Source organism: Rhincodon typus, chromosome 8, assembly GCF_021869965.1.
Source record: "Rhincodon typus isolate 14 chromosome 8, sRhiTyp1.1, whole genome shotgun sequence".
Classification (NCBI taxonomy): domain Eukaryota; kingdom Metazoa; phylum Chordata; class Chondrichthyes; order Orectolobiformes; family Rhincodontidae; genus Rhincodon; species Rhincodon typus.
The window spans coordinates 1,997,567-2,014,885 of record NC_063339.1 but is presented as its reverse complement, the minus strand read 5'-3'; the positions used below and the strand labels follow the sequence as shown (position 1 = coordinate 2,014,885).

Genomic DNA, 17,319 nt, shown 5'->3' with positions numbered 1-17,319 from the left:
ACTCCCCCTCCCATTCCTCAGACGACATGTCCATCCTGGGCCTCCTGCAGTGCCACAACGATGCCACCCGAAGGTTGCAGGAACAGCAACTCATATTCCGCTTGGGAACCCTGCAGCCCAATGGTATCAATGTGGATTTCACAAGTTTCAAAATCTCCCCTCCCCCTACCGCGTCCCAAAACCAGTCCAGCTCGTCCCTGCCTCCCTAACCTGTTCTTCCTCCCACCTCAAGCCGCACCTCCATCTCCTACCGACTAACCTCATCCCGCCCCCTTGACCTGTCCATCCTCCCTGGATTGACCTATTCCCTCCCTAACTCCCCACCTACACTCACCTTTACTGGCCCCATCCCCGCCTCTTCGACCTGTTTGTTTCCTCTCCACCTATCCTCTCCTCTATCCATCTTCTATCGTCTCCCACTCGCTCCCTATTTATTTCAGAACCCCCTTCCCCTCCCCCTTTTCTGATGAAGGGTCTAGGCCCGAAACGTCAGCCTCTCTGCTCCTATGATGCTGCTTGGCCTGCTGTGTTCATCCAGCCCTGCACCTTGTTGTCATGGCTTTGAGGGGGACAGGTCATGCCTCACAAGCCTTACTGAATTCTTTGAGGATGTGACAAAACACATCAATGAAGATAGAGCAGTGGATGTGGTGTATATGGATTTTAGCAAGGCATTTGATAGGGTGCCCCATGGTAGGCTCATTCAGAAAGTGAGGCGGCATGGGATTCAGGGAAATTTGGCTGTCTGGATACAAAACTGGCTGTCCAATAGAAGACAGAGTGGTAATAGATGGAAAGTATTCAGCCTGGAGCTCGGTGACCAGTGGTGTTCTGCAGGGATCTCTTCTGGGACCCTTGCTCTTTGTAATCTTTATAAATGACTTGGATGAAGAAGCGGAAGGGTGGGTTAGTAAGTTAGCTGATGACACGAAGGTTGGTGGAGTTGTGGATAGTGTGGAGGGCTGTTGTAGGTTGCAACTGGACAATGACAGGATTCAGAGCTGGGCAAAGAAGTTGCAGATGGAGTTCAACCCAGAAAAGTGTGAAGTGATTCATTTTGGAAGGTCGAATTTGAATGCAGAATACAGGGTTAGTGGCAGGATTCTCGGCAGTGTGGAGGAACAGAGGGATCTTGGGGTCCATGTCCACAGATCCCTCAAAGTTGTTACCCAAGTTGAAAGGGTTGTAAAGAAGGTGTATGGTGTGTTTGCTTTCATTGGCAGGGGTATTGAGTTTAGGAGCCGCGAGGTTATGCTGCAGCTCTATAAAACTCTGGTTAGACCACACTTGGAATATTGTGTTCAGTTCTGGTCCCCTCATTATAGAAAGGATGTGGAAGCTTTAGAGAGGGTGCAGAGGAGATTTACCAGGATGCTGCCTGGACTGGAGGGCAGGTCTTATGAGGAAAGGTTGATGGAGCTAGGGCTTTTCTCATTGGAGCAAAGAAGGATGAGAGGTGACTTGATAGAGGTGTACAAGATGATGAGAGGCATAGATAGAGTGGATAGCCAGAGACTTTTCCCCAGGGTGGAAATGATTATGATGTGGGGACATAATAATGTGATTGGAGGAAGGTATAGGGGAGATGTCAGAGGTAGGTTCTTTGCACAGAGTGGCGGGCGCGTGGAATACGCTGCCGGCAGTGGTAGTGGAGTCAGATATATTAGGGACATTCAAGCTACTCTTGGATAGGCACATGGATGATAGTAAAATGTAGGGTATGCGGGGTAGTTTGATCCTAGTAGCATAGCATGGCACATCATGGGCCGAAGGGCCTGTACCATTCTATGTTCTATCCTATCTATGTCCTCGTGATTTTATACACCTCAATAAGGTCACCCCTCATTCTCCTAGGTTCCAAGGAATAAAGTCCTATCCTGGCCAACCTCTCCCTATAACTCAGTCCTGGCAACATCCTCATAAATCTTCTTTGCAACTTTCCAGTTTGATCATGTCTTTCCTATAACAGAGTGACCAAAACTGTGCACAATACTCCAAGTGCGGCTTCACCAACGATTTATACAACTGTAACGTAATGTCACGTCCCAAGTCCTGTACTCAATGCCTTGATCAATGAAGGCCAGCATGTTAAATGCCTTCTTCACCACCCTGTCTAGCTGTGAAAGCAGCGTCAATGAACTATGTACTTATACTCCTACTTCCCTCTGTTCCACAATACTCCTCAGGACCTTACCATTTACTGTACAAGTCCTACCTTGGATTGACTTTCCAAAGTGCAACACCTCACACTTATCTGTATTGAATGGTGTTTGCCAATCCTCAGCCCACTTACCCATCTGATCAAGATCTCTCTGTAATTTTTGATAACCTTCTTCGCTATCAATGATACCTCCTAATTTTGTATCATTCGCAAACTTACTAATCATGCCTTGTACATCCACATCCAGATCATTTATGTAAATAACAAATAACAAAGGTCCCAGCACTGACACCTGTGGCCTACCACTAGTCACAGGCCTCCAGTCCAAGAAACATCCTTCAACCATCACCCTCTGCTTCCTACCATCGAGCCAATTTGAAATCCAATTAGCAGCTCTCCCTGGGTCCCACGCGACCTCACCTTCATGACTAGCCTCCCGTGCGGGACCTTATCAAAGGCCTTACTAAAGTCCATATAGACAACATCCACTGCCCTACCCTCGGCCATTTTCTTGGTTACCTCTTCGAAAAACTAAAAGATTTGTCAGACATGACTTCCTGTGCACAAATCCATGCTGACTATCCCTAATCAGACAGTGACTATCCAAATGTTGGTTGATCCTGTCCCTCAGTATCCTCTCCAATAACTTGCCTACCACTGATGTCAGGCTCACTAGCCTGTAGTTCCCTGGCTTGTCATTGCTTCCTTTCTTAAACAGTGGAACAACATTAGCTACCCTCCAGACTTCTGGAACTTCACCAGTTGCTAAAGATGAAGCAAAAATCTCTGCAAGGGCCTCTGCAATTTCTTCCCAGCCTCCCAGAATGTCCAAGGATGGACTTGATCAGTCCCGGGGATTTATCCAGCTTAATGGGCTTTAAGGCTGCAAACACCTCCTCCCTGGTAATATGTGTGCTGTCCAACACATTCCCACTGGTTTCCCTTATTTCCTTAGCATCCATGATTCTCTCCTCAGTAAACACTGAGCAGAAATATTCATTGAAAATCTCTCCCATCTCCTGTGGCTCCGCACGTAGACGGCCATGCTGATCTTTAAGGGGACCTATTCTCTCTCTGGCCACGCTTTTATTCTTAATATAGCTATAGAACCTCTTGGGATTATCTTTAACCTTATCTGCCAGATCCATCTCATACACTCTTTTCATTATTCTGATTTCCTTCTTGAGTATGGTCCTACACTTTTTATTGTCACCTAGGGATTCACTTGAGCCCGATAGCTTAAACCCAATGTATGCCACCTTCTTGATGTATTTTGGGAGGTCAATTGCAAGAGCAAAGTCTACATTAAATGGCAGGACCCCGATGAACATTGATATACAGAGGATAAGGTCACAAAGAAGGTATATGGCATGCTTGCCTTCAGGGGTCAGGGCACAGAGTATAAAATTTGGCATGTCATATTGCAGCTGCATAGAACTTTAGTTAGGCCACATTTGAGGTATAATTTGCAGTCTGGTTACCACACTATAGGAAGGATGTGGAGTCTTTGGAAAGCATGCAGAAGGTGTTTACCAGGATGCTGCCTGGTTTGGCAACTATAATGAGAGGTTGGACAAATTTGAATTGTTTTTGCTAGAGTGTCTGAGGCAGCGACCTGATAGAAGGATATAAAATTATGAAGGTATGGATAGGATGGATAGTCAGAATCATTTTCCCAGGGTGGGGCACAAGTTTAAATGAGAGGGATAAAAGGTTTAAGGAGATGTGCAAGGCTAGTTTTGTTTTACACTGACGGTGGTAGGTGCCTGGAACACAGTCAGGAGAGATGGTAAAAGCAAATAGAATAGCAAAACTTAAGAGACATTTAGTCAGACTCATGCAAAGAATAGAGAGATGTGGACCATATGCAGGCAGATAGGATTAGTTTAGAATGGCATCATGGTCAGCACAGAAATGGTCAGCCAAAGGGCCTGTTCCTCTGCTGTAGCGTTCTGTGTGTCATTCTCTGATGTGGTTTAGAAAGTTCCCCAGTTATATCAATGAAAGAATAAAAAAATGCTACAGATGCTGGAAAACTGAAATAAAAACAAAGCGCTGGAGAAACTCAGCGGGTCTTGCAGCATCTGTTGAGAGAAAGAGAATTAACATTTCAAGTCCAATATGATCCAAAGTTCTTAAGAGTTTATCAGTTTCTCTATCCACAGATACTACCAGATCGGCTGAGTTTCCCCAGCAATTTCTGTTCTTATTAAATAAGATTGTTCAGACACACAGTAGACACTCATTTAAGATATGGAGGCATCATCATTCTATCAAAGGCAACAAGAATATCAATACAAACACTCAAGAATAAATAACCACCACAAAAAGGAAGCAAAACGAAGGAGAATAGGAAATAGCAGCCAGGTGGTAACAAGCTTAGATTTTCAGCATCGTAATAGGATATCCCAGGGTGGCCACAGAGGAGGTTAGTAGAAATATCCTTTGCTAAAATGTTTACCAAATGTGTATTTTGTTGATTTGAGAAGCAGTGACGCAAAGGATGTAAACAGGACCTTGCACTAAGCCCTGTGCTCTTACCACTGAAGTACGACCTGTGTCCACCTCCTTAACTACACAACAAGAACTTACTCCAACTCAGTCCACTACTTCCCCCATTTGCAGTAGAACTTAATTTATAATTTCGATCAAAATGAAACTACTGCAGAAACACAAACTTCACAACGAAGGATATGCATTTTTTTTAAAAAAAAAGGTCATTTCTATCTCCAAAACGTTTGAGAAATCCTGAATTAAAACGTTAATGACGGGGCATGAGGTTTGTTACTACCATGAACCCTGGTAGTTTTATTCCGCCCTGTCTATTTTACCTGAATAATTGTTGAGGAGGCTCAGCAAGTGAACACAACAAATAAAACTCCATCATTGATCCGCACGTGGCTCAACGACTTCCCTCCAAATTCAAATCTCCCGCTCCCGCGCTGTACCACGGAACCCCACCCATTGGCGACTGACGCACGCCCTGCGTGATGACGCCACCTACAAGCCGCGCCCCTGCTTTTGACCGTAAGTTTTCAGGAAAGGGTGACATTCCCTTCATGTTGTGTGATTCCAATTCATATCCCATTCATTATCACAGTGATAGCCTGCTCATTATCCCAACTATTCCCACTTGTTAGCCCAGTGATTCTATAATCCCAATTGTATGTGATGCCCTATTCATTATCCTAATGATTCCGACTCATTATATTAGTGATTCACATTTACTATCCACATGATCCCATTCACTATCCCTAGGTTCTTCATTTGTCAAGGGGGAGATAGTAGTGGAGTTGCAATGGTAATGTTACTGGACTAGTAATCTAGAAGCCTAGGCTAATGTCCTGAGGATATACATTCAAAACTTACTGTGGCAAATGGTGAAATTTCAGTTCAATGTCAATTTTTTTTTAAAAAATACAAGCCTATTTTATTGTCGCAAAAGCCCATTTGATTCAATAATGTTCACCCTTTGGGGAAGGAAGTCAATCTCCTTATCTGGTTTGCCCCGCGTGTGACTTCAGATCCAGAGCAATGTGGTTGACTATTAACAGCTCCTGAAAAATGGGTTGCAAACCTGTCAGTTCAAAGGGCTATAAGGGATAGGCAATAAATGCTTACCCAGTCAGCAACATTCACATCCAATGTATAACTAGTACAGAATTCCAACCATTCCCATCCACTTTCCCTGTGACCCCCATTATCCCTTTAACTCTCATTCATTATCCCAGAATTTCCATTCATCACCCCGGTGATCCCCATTCACTATCTCATTATTCCCACTCGCTGTCTTCATTATTTCATAGATCTTAGACATCATCTTCAGCCTCTTCGCTAAGGGAATCAAGCATTGTTTACACAGATCTTTCCACAAAACCTCAGTTGGTTTCTCCTGATAGTGTCACCAGATTCAAGCAATGATCTGATTGGGAGATTCTGGCACTTAAACCAGATTTCCAGCCTTGAGGAGCTTGGCTCTGCATTACAAATGTAACTGGCACAGTGAAAGTTAAAAACAGGTTCAGGGAACAGGGCCCAAGCCAGAATTATGAGGTTTAATTGTGGATTGGGAAGGATTGTTCCAACAACCAATTTTAACAGCATATGGAATTGCTTTTACCAATTGTTATAGATTCTTGAGGCAGTAACGGTCTAATGGCATTGTTGGTCAACTACTCATCCAGAGACCCAGGTTAATACCCTAGGGGTGTGGTTCAAATACCAAAATGGCAGATGGTTGCATTCAAATTCAATTAAAAGTCTAGAACTACGATGGCCTCATGAAACCATTGCCAATTGTTGGGGGAAAACTCATTAGGTTTATGACTGCCCTTCAGGGAAGAAATCTGCTGTCCTTAGCTGGCGATTTGCTGTTAACCAGAATGTATCATCAGCAAGGGTGATGGAATAGATTGAAGAGTAACTTCCCAAAGGTAATTCATTAAACCCTTAAAAGGGCAATATTTCCTAGAATGCAATAGAACAGGGAAGAACTAATTGAATAGCTTCTACCAACAGACAACACAGGTACAGTGATACAAATGGCCCCCTTTAATGTTACAAGATTCTCTGGTTGTAAAATGTTAAAATCAGAATTCCCACAATATTACCAGTGTCCATTTCTTTTAAATGGAATTGCATATCCAGGGCCTGACAAATGAAGCATATTATTCCTAAGTGTTTTGCCTATTCAATAGCTGAGTGAAACCATGTGCAAGCTTAGATTAGGAAACATCAATGTGTGCAGGCTGCAAGTAAACATTCTGAATATTCTAACAGGCCAAAACATAATCATTTGCAAAATAACTGAAACAATCAATCTTTATCTACCACTGGTGGTCAAAAGCCAAAATAATAGACTCAAGCCTTGCTTGTAGCACTTCCTCAGTACTGACCCTCCAGCAGTGCGGCACTCCCCTAGTACTGATCCTCCAACAGTGTTACACAGGTGTGTCAGGCCGAATGAGGGGCTCAAGTATCTGTAATGGGGCTTACAAAAACGTAGGGTGACACAGTGGCTTATACTGCTGCCTCACAGCACCAGGGACCTGGGTTTGATTCCACCCCTGGGCAACTGTCTACATGGAGTTTGCACATTCTCCCTGTGTCAGCATGGGTTTCCTCCGAGTGCTCTGGCTTCCTCACACGGTCCAAAGAGGTGCAGGTTAAGTGGATTGGCCATGCTAGTATGCCGAGATGTGCAGGCTAGGTGGATTAGCCATGAGAAATACGGGCGGGTTTGGATGGGATGCTCAGAGGGTCGGTGTGGGCTCGATGGGTCAAAATGGCTTGCTTCCACACTGTAAGGATTCTGTGATGATAAATGCCTGACGCAGGCAGTGATACCACCTTCCTTCTCTGGTGGATGTGAAAAACTTGTGGCACTGTTTTGAAAAAGGGCAGGGGAGTTCTCTTTAGAATCCTAGGGACAATATTTACACCTCAGGAAATATAATTAAACAGACTATCTGGTCACTGTCACACTGCTGTTTGTGAAGGTTTACTGTGCAAAATTGGCTGCCTTGTTTCCTACAATGTAACAGTGGTTGCATTTCAGAGACTCTTCAGCAGGTGTGAAGTATTCTCTCTACAGAATCTGAGATTTGCAGGGGATCGGCGACGTTTTGTTTGCAATCAAACTTTCTGTATGACAGCTTTCCTTAACTGCCATTCACCCCAGCCCCAATACACAGCTTAACCTTCAATCATGTTAAGTTTACAATTTTATATTTATTTATTTTTATAGGCAGTACACAGAATACAAAATATATTGTGTTTTGCGAAGGCTGCAAATGACATTCATTTTTCACAACTGCATCACATCCAGTCTCACATCCTTGCTCGACTTTCCCAGATTCCAACGATTGGAATGTGAGTTCGATTTTTTAATAAAAGAATTAAGATTTAAATTTTTTTTTTTGAGAGGGTACCTTGGGATGAAGGAGCAACAGGTAACTTGTAAACACAGGAATGCAACTGGAACCTGCTCAGAAAATAGTACAGAACAAGCCTAAACCAGATATTGCACAAGGAAAATCATTGCAGCTTAGGTCCTTAAACATATACAGTTATAAGGTAAGAAGTCACACAACACCAAGTTATAGTCCAACAGGTTTATTTGAAATCACAAGCTTTCAGAGTGCTGCTCCTTCGTCAGGTGACAAAGGAGCAGCACTCCAAAAGCTTGTGATTTCAAGTAAACCTGTTGGACTATAACCTGGTGTCATGTGACTTCTGATCTAGTCCAACACCAGCACCTCCACATCATGGGTATACAGTGAGGGATTTACAAAATAAGCACATAGTAACAAAACAGCAAAAATAAATTTTTAAGCATAAAATGACATTAATGTATATATTATATATAAATTCAGTGGTACCAAGAACACAAATAACACAAAGCCAATACTGTGAAACAAAACAAACAGAAAAGACGCTTAACATGCCAGATATGTATGAGCTTGGGAGAGCTCATAGGGTTCGATGTTGGGCACATTAGCTCCAGTCAGATTTTCATAAAGAAAAACAAATCGCCAGAGAAAGAAAACAAGAGGCTGTCTTGGAGAGAGAGAGTATCTCTGGAGGAATGGGATGCGGATTTGTTCCCCTTCCCCTGGGAAGTGCTGCTGCTGAGGCTGCTTCTTCAGGAGCTGTAGTTGACCTGGTAATACAGGGTTTTGTGTCTCCAGATCGAGTAGGAGTTGTCGAATTTGAGCAGGTAGACTCCCTGTCCTGGGTACTTGTGACTGCCAGACTGAACCTCCAAATGACTGTCCTTTCGGTACACAGGCAGGATCTCCTCCAATTCAGACCGGCAGAAATCTTTCCCCCTCTCGATATCTCCTTGTACTGGGGGTGCTAAGGAACAATGCATGAGGATATTAATAGCAGTGCCACAGAAAGGGGCAGGCAGGGAGTGACAGGGCCACAGGGAGCTTACGTATCATAGAACATAGAACAGTACAGGCCCTTCGGCCCACGATGTTGTGCCGAACTTTTACCCTAAACCTAAGGTCTATCTAACCTCCTTATACTATCATCCATATGCCTATCCAATAGCTGCTTAAATGCCCCTAATGAGGCCAACTCCACTACCCTCTCTGGCAATGCATTCCACGCCCCTACCACTCTCTGAGTAAAGAACCTACCTCTGACGTCTCCCCGATATCTACCTCCTTTCACTTTAAAACTATGTCCCCTTGTAAACGCTACCTCCACCGTAGGAAAAAGTCTCTGGCTGTCCACTCTATCTATACCTCTGATCATTTTGTACACCTCTATCAAGTCACCTCTCATCCTTCGTCATTCTAAAGAGAAAAGCCCTAGCTCTCTCAACCTTTCAAAACCGCCTTACCTTCCCATCGGCACTCTGGCTTGAGGAGGAGGAGGAGGAGGAGGAGAAGGAGGTGGAGGATGTCCATACACAAAAGCATAAGCTATTCTAGGCTGGTCATCCTGCAAGGTGGTTCTTGAGGATAAATGAGGCTGGGAAAGTAGGCTAGAAGACACCAAATAAACAGGGAGAAAAACACAGAGTACATTCCAAAGACTTGCACACAAACTTTACAGCACTACACCGTTGGGGGTGGGGGTGTCAGCATTGAGGGGGCACCACACTGTAGGGAGGGAGGGGGCTGTTGGTAGAGGCAGTACTGCAACTTTGAACACGCTGTCTTTCAGCTGTTATATTAAACCAAGGTCCTACCTTTCCCCTCAAATTCAATACTGTTACTTTTGGTACAAGTTCATTAGCTGTGAACATTTTGAGAAGTCCTTAAGCAAAGAAAGGCACAATGGAAACAAGTGTCTTTTTTCTGATTTCTCTAAAGATTCGAGGGACATTGGCTGTTCAGGAAAACTGCTGCTGCAGAAGAGGACTGGTTCAATGGTAAATTCAGGCCCTTCCCTCTGTTGTTTGGAGAAGGAAAAGAAAATTCTCAGTAAACAGCTGCTCTCTCTCATCTTTCTCTATCATCTGATCTCCCTCACCTTTCTCTGTAAGCGGCTCTCCCCACAAGGTTCAAAGGAAAAGTTGCGGGGGGGGGATAAAATACCTTCAGAGGCACCCAAAGTGTCAATTCTCAACCAGTGAGATGAAAAACCAAGAATTGGCACATGCACAACTTTGTATCATCAGCAAAGAGTCAGCAGGAATCCGAGACAGACAGCTTTTTAATCAATGAGGGAATCAAGGGTTAGAATTAGAATTAGAATTAGAATCCCTACAGTGTGGAAACAGGCCCTTCGGCCCAACAAGTCCACACCAAACCTCAGAGCATCCCACCCAGATCCATCCCCCCATGACCCACCTAATATACACCCTCTACCTCCCTGAACACTACGGGCAATTTAGAATGGCCAATCCGCCTAAGCTGCACATCTTTGGACTGTGGGAGGAAACCGGAGCACCCGGAGAAAACCCACGCAGACACGGGGAGAATGTGCAAACTCCACACAGACAGTCGCCCGAGGCTGGAATCGAACCCAGGTCCCTGGCGCTGTGAGGCAGCAGTGCTAACCACTGTGCCACCGTGGGGAAATGACAGGAAAGTGGAGAGAATTGATGGGCTAAAGCACCCACTTCTGATCCCAGGTCTTATAGTCTTAAAAGAAATAAACTCATTGAAATTTCTGATTGAGAGCAGTACCAGAACTGTGCCTCTCTGGCTTTTCTTTAATCACTTTTCCTACACTCAATGTTTGCTTCTCGTCTCTTTGAATTTTTTTTTTCCTTTATTCATCCATGGGATGAGGGCATCGCTGATTAGGCAGCATTTATTTCCCATCCCTAATTGCATCCCTAAGTTCAGAGTCAGCCACATTGCTGTGGGTCTGGAGTCACATGTAGGCCAGACCAGGTAAGGATGGCAGTTTCCTTCTCTAAAGGACATTAGTGAACCAGATGGGTTTTTCCAACAACCAACAATGGATTCACAGTCATCATTAGACTATTAATTCCAGATATTTTACTGAATTCAAATTCCATCATCTGCTGTGGTAGGATTTGAACCCAGGTCCCTAGAATGTTATCCGAGTCTCTGGATTAACAGTCAAGCGATAATACCACTAAGCCATCACCTCCCCCAACTGTATAAAAAACAGGCATTTTAAGGAGGGCATAGAGAGTTTAAGTCATAGAGTTAAAGGTTAGCGAATTCAACTTGTTAAAACATTTTAACCAATAGCAAAAGCAATAAAGTAAATTGTCATTTCCTGTTAATCGAAAAAATAAACCTTGTGTGCATAGTTTTTTTTAACCTGAATTAGACAGTTGGGTAGAATTAGGCAATTCGGTGGTTAATTAAATTTACACATTTGTGATGATCCCAGGAATAATGGGGCTTGAATTCCAGTACACTACCCCAGTTAGTCATAACGACATGCACAGTCTTCCAATTGTTCCCGATGGGAAAGAAAGAACACTACAGTTTACAAAACGTATCTGACTATAAAGTTCCATGTTCCCACACAATTCTTTCAAAATCCATCTTGTTCTGAGGATTTATCACACTTCAGCTCCATTAAAGGAGTAAATGATCATTTATCCTCAAGCCCGTCCTGTTAGGTCATTCAGCTGGATCAGGGCTGATCGTCTACCTCTATGTTATTTTCCCACACCATCCAACTTCTTCAATAGTTAGAAATCTATTGATCTCTGCATTCAATATAATCAGTGACTGAGCTTCCACAGCTCCAGGGACAAGAGAATTCCAAAGATTCACCACTTTCTGGGTGAAGAAATACACCCCCATCTCAGTCCTAAATGAGCTGCCGCTTATTCTGAGAATGTCCCCCTTGGTTTGTAGACCATCAATTAGATTAACTTTCCTTTTTGCCTGTCTACCCTGGCAAGCCCCTCTCAGAAGCGTAAATGTATCAATAAAATCACCTCTGGTTTCACTAAGTTACACAGAAAACAGACCCAGTCTTCATTCCTATAAGAACTCAATTGAGTTCCTGTTCTGATTCAATATCCCTTCCTACACCACTACAGCGGGTCTAAAAGGTCACTCAGCATCACCTTCACAGGGCAATTAGGGAATGGCCAACAAATGTTGGCCTTCCCATAAAGGAATTAAATAAAATGTGTTCCTTGGAATGTCTGGCATATGGAGTTCTTCCTTCACTATAATTATTCACCTTTACCAATTTTAAAGAGGCTCGCATTCATCGAGTCATACACTGGAGGGTCTTCGGCCCATCAAGTTTCTACTGACAAAAACTACTCAATCTACACTGGTCCCAGATTCTAGCACTAGGCTTATAACCTTGAATGTTATGACATTAAGTGCTGATCCAAGTACTTTTTAAAGGTGGTGAGGTTCCCCTGTGCATTCCAGATTTTCACTACCCTCTGGGTGAAAACATTTTTCCCCAAATCTCCTTTAAACCTCCTGCCTTTCATATTGTTCCTGACCATTTTTTGAGAGAACAGTCAACGTTCCAAGTCCATTAAATTATTTGTGGACCGTTCCAATAGTATTATTTTGCCATTTCTGTTTTTACATCCCTAAATCTCTCTGCTCCATAGATACTTGCTTATAATCATTTAGAAATGTTCTAATCCATTTTCCTAAAGTACCCTCAGTGTCTGACACTGGATTCCGTTTGTCTCAGTTATACCCACTATGGAATAAGCACACAGAATGCAGGAGAAACTCAGCTGGTCTGACAGCATCTGTGGAGAGAGAAACAAAGTTAACATTACAAGTATGGTACAACTCTTGCTGAAAACTGTTCTGATGTTAGAACCAGAAGAGTGTTTTATGGAAAAGAAAATTAGTGGGTGGTGGGGGAAGGAAGGAAGGAAGGAGACAGAGACAGGAAGGGTGGGGGAAGTTTGCCATTTTAGTATTCGACACAACTCTAAGTATCACCCAGGAGAACCTGATTTATATGTTTAAGGTTGAAAGAAGAGAATTAAAAACTGAAAATAAGCAAATGCTGAAAATCTGAAATAAAAATAGAAGATGCTAAAAAGACAAAACAGCCCTGTCAGCACGAGAGCGTGAGCATGAGCACGAGCAAATGCGAGAGCGGGCGCAACAGATAACGCGAGAGCGAGAAAGAGTGACAGCAAGACCGCGCAAGCACGAGCGAAAGCGAAAGAGAACACGAAAGCGAGCAAGAAAGCATGCGTGAGACAGCACTCGAGAGCTAGAGGGGGCGAGAACGAGAGCGTGCGAGACAGACAGCGCGAGAGCACAAGCACGAGTGACAGCAAGAGCGAGAACAGGCGACAGCGAGAGCCCAAGCACAAGTGACAGCAAGATTGAAAACAGGCGAGAGCAAGAGTGCACAAGACAGACAGCGCGAAAGTGAGAAAGAGTGACAGCAAAAGAGCACGAGAGCGCAAACAGTGCAAGAGCACAAAAGAGCAAATGAAAAACCAAACAAATATAGGTATGAGAGATGTTGGGTGCTGTGTGCACTTGGTGAGATAGCCTACATATCTATTGAACATTTATAAAGCCCTTTACCTTCTGTTTCATCCTCGTCCTCTTCATCACTCGACTCGCTAACCAGCACTGTAATCTCTGTATTTGTCACAGGAGTCCACTCAAAGTACACCCCGAAGCCAATGTCATAGGTGTCTGTGGCAAAGTCCCAGCAGACAGAGTTGCCCTCAGGGTGGGTGGGAACTCGCACTGTCACTACGTTTCCACGGTTCACCTTCATCACTCCAGCCTTTTCCCTCCGGATTTTCTCTTTGAACTCATTCATCTCTGTGGAAATCCAGGTGGCAGCAGCATCAATTACAGGAACAACTGCAAGGTAAGCAGAAATGAGGGAGCTAGTCATACTTCAAAAGGAGATTGTCTTCTGACAAGTCCAAAACTCCCATACTGACAGCTTTCATAGTCCCTTATATCATAGACTAATGCTTGGTAAGAAACAGCTACACATCGTTATATACAACTGGACAGATTTTAAAAATTAATCTTTGTTGGAACGTGGGTTTTACTGATAAGGCCAACAGTTATTGCACTCGAAGTGGTGATGGTGAGCCACCTTCTTCAACACAACTGAGTGTCTACCTCAGCCATTTCACAGGGCAGTTAACAGTCAACCTATCGTTATGGATCTGGAGTGATGCTAGGCCATACCATGTAAGGATGACAGATTTCCTTCCCTAAAAAAGGACAGAAGTGAACCAGATGGGATTTTTATAACGATCTATTTATAGAATAAAAGAACCGTGATTTATGAGTAACTGAATTTCCCTGCAGGTATAAAAGGACTTTGAAATGATGTGTCTGGATCACAACCCAGTAACAGAACCATCGCTCTTAAACCCACCACATGGTAACAAGCAAGACCCAATGCTACGCATTCCACTTGCATCCTGAGATCATTAGTAAACCTGTCTCGTCAGACAGTATATTACATACTCACTGCCTATCAGCACTTTGGGACCATCTACACACCAATGGATTGCAGGAGTTCAGGAAAGTACCTCATAACTGCCTTCTCAAGGGCAACTGGAGATGGGCAATAAATGATGGTCTAACCAGAAACACCTCTGAATGAATCAAAAATATCGCCAGATCTAAAACAGCCTGATCCATAGTTGGATCCAAAATACAATGTCCTGGATATTATCGCTCAACCAACTAGTGGGTGACGGAAAGGGGATGGGGCAGGTGACTGGCCAGGGAGAAGGGCTGGCTGACAGGTTTGAGAGAGAGAGTGATCCAGTGCACATGGGAATGCTGGCAACTGTGGGCAAACAGACACCCCACACTGTCCTCTTACTCCTAAAAGATGTATAGCACAGGGTTAGGAACAGAGCAAAGCTGCCTCTACTCTTTTAAACTGAGAGTTTTATGTACAGTTTACTTTATCTCTTTCAGTGTTTAAAAGTGCAACAGATCTGCAGCATCTAAAATGGATCTGTGTTAGTCACAGAATAAAGCTGCCTCTACACCGTCCCCATCCAGCACTCCCAGGACAGGGTCAGCATGGGGGTAGCTACAGATTAAAGCTCCTTATCTTTTATTACCTTTATTCATTAATGGGGCAAGGGCGTCACTGGCTAGGCCAGCATTATTGCCCATCCCTAACTGCCCAGAGGGCAGTTCAGAATCAACCACATGCTGTGGGTCTGGAGTCACATGTAGGCCAGACCAGGCAAAAGATGTCCTTTAGGGAAGGAAAGTGCCATCAGTGAACCAGATGGGTTCACTAATGGATTCATGATCATCATTAGATTCTGGATTCCAGATATTTTATTGAATTCAAATTCTACCATGGTGGGATTTGAACCCAGGTCCCCAGAACGTTATCTAGGTCTCGGGATTAACAGTCCAGCGATAATACTGCTCGGCCATTGCCTCCCCTTATACTCTTAAACTGAAAGTAAACTGTAAGTAAAGCATCCTCTACACTGTCTCCAAAATGTTCCCAGGACAGGGATGGCAGAGAATAAAGCTCCTAACTCTTTAGCAGAAAATAAAGCTCTCTACACTTTTGAATTGAAATTAAAGCACCCTCGACTCTTTAAACTTAAAGTAAAGCTCCCGCTACACTGTCAAAGAGTCATAGTCATACAGCATGGAAACACAGACCCTTCAGTCCAACTAGTCCACACCAACCATGTTCCCAAACTAAACAAGTCACACCTGCCTGCACTTGGCCTGTATCCTTCCAATCCTTTCCGATTCATGTACCTATCCAAATGTCTTACAAACTGTACCCACACCCACCATTTCCTCTGGCAGTTCATTCCACACACAATACACTGTCAAAAAACATTGCCCCTCATCCTTTTCAAAACCTTTCTCCTCTCACCTTAAAAATATGTCCCCTAATTTTAAATTCCCCCACCTTAGGGAAAGGACCCTTGCTATTCACCTTACCTATGCCCCTCATGATTTTATTGTTCTCTAAGATTACCCCTCAACCTCCTACATTCCACTGAAAAATGTCCCAGCCTATCCAGCCTATTTTTATACCTCAAACCCACCATTCCCAGCAACATCCTGGTAAATCTTTCCTGAACTCTCTCCAGTTTAATAATATCCTTTCTGCAATAGGGAAACTAGAACTGCACATAGTACTCCAAAAGAGGCCTCACCAACATCCTGTACAATCTCAACATGATGATCCAACTCCTACACTCAAATGTCTGAGCAATGAAGGTAAACGTGCTAAATGCCTTCTTACCCAACCTGTCAATTCTTTGAAATTTGTGTCATAGGTTATGTACCTGAATCTCTAATTACTCTACTCTACAACACTCCCCAGGGGCCTACCATTAATTACATAAGTTCTACCAGTATTGTTTTACCAAAATGCAATATCTCACATTTATTCAAATTAAACTCCATGTGCCACTCCTCAGCCCATTGACTTATTTTATTTAAGATTACAGAGATCTTGATCACTTTCTTCACTGTCCACCATAGCACCAATTTGATGTCATCCGCAAATTTACTAACCATGCTTCCTATATTCTCATCCAAATCATTTATATAAGAAGTGACAAACAAAAGTGTACCCAGCACTGGTCCCTGTGGAACATTGCTAGTCACAGGTCTCTAGTCCTAAAAACAACCCTCCACCACCACCCTCTGTCTCCTTCCATTAAGCCAATTTTGTTTTCAATTGGCAAGCTCACCCTGAATCCCATGTGATCTAACTTTACTAATTAGTCTACCACACAGAATCTTATCAAAGGCTTTACTAAAGTCCGTGCTCCATCAAACACTCCCTGGATAGGGACAGCATGGAGCTAGATACAGACAAAAACCTCCTCTACACTATCTTCTCTCTAATTATTATTGCACTTACCTCTTCCAGGGCCTTCTAATGGATCAGCTGGTAGCTTTTCTGGACCCCCGTGGTCAGACTGAATGATCACAGAATCGCTGCTGACTTTACGAACCCGGTATGCAGCAAGTGCTGTTGCAGATATCTCACACCCTTTATTGTCCTTAACATCCTGAGGAATAACATGAAAAGGTCCATTAAAAGCTGCATGGAACACTTTTACTCAAAACATCAAAGAATTAGCTCACTTCACAAAATTCTTTCCAAAAGCTAGAAAATTCTAAAAGCCACAATAATCCACCTTCTGGGACAGGTCCTAAAAATAAGCCACTAGTAGGAATTATACAAATGGTAATAGAGATAATAATGAGACCCAAGGGACAGAA

The 17,319-nt window shown here is 43.5% G+C and overlaps 2 protein-coding genes across 2 annotated transcripts in view; both read right to left on the bottom strand.

Moving 5' to 3' along the window:
* zgc:163014 (uncharacterized protein LOC100038766 homolog) overlaps positions 1 to 5,193 on the bottom strand; it is a 27,298-nt gene extending 22,105 nt beyond the window's left edge. The window contains exon 1 of the mRNA XM_020512834.2: positions 4,993 to 5,193. Within this exon, the coding sequence (XP_020368423.2) occupies positions 4,993 to 5,048 (56 nt within the window). The 5' untranslated portion in view covers positions 5,049 to 5,193. The remainder of the gene's footprint in view (positions 1 to 4,992) is intronic.
* Positions 5,194 to 7,871: 2,678 nt separating this feature from the next.
* The window catches only part of tmed8 (transmembrane p24 trafficking protein 8), a 28,607-nt gene continuing 19,159 nt past the window's right edge, over positions 7,872 to 17,319 (bottom strand). The window contains exons 4-6 of the mRNA XM_048599864.1: positions 16,955 to 17,105; positions 13,642 to 13,929; positions 7,872 to 9,019 (exon numbers count right to left, since the gene is read on the bottom strand). Coding sequence (XP_048455821.1) covers positions 8,805 to 9,019; positions 13,642 to 13,929; positions 16,955 to 17,105 — 654 coding nt within the window. The 3' untranslated portion in view covers positions 7,872 to 8,804. The remainder of the gene's footprint in view (positions 9,020 to 13,641; positions 13,930 to 16,954; positions 17,106 to 17,319) is intronic.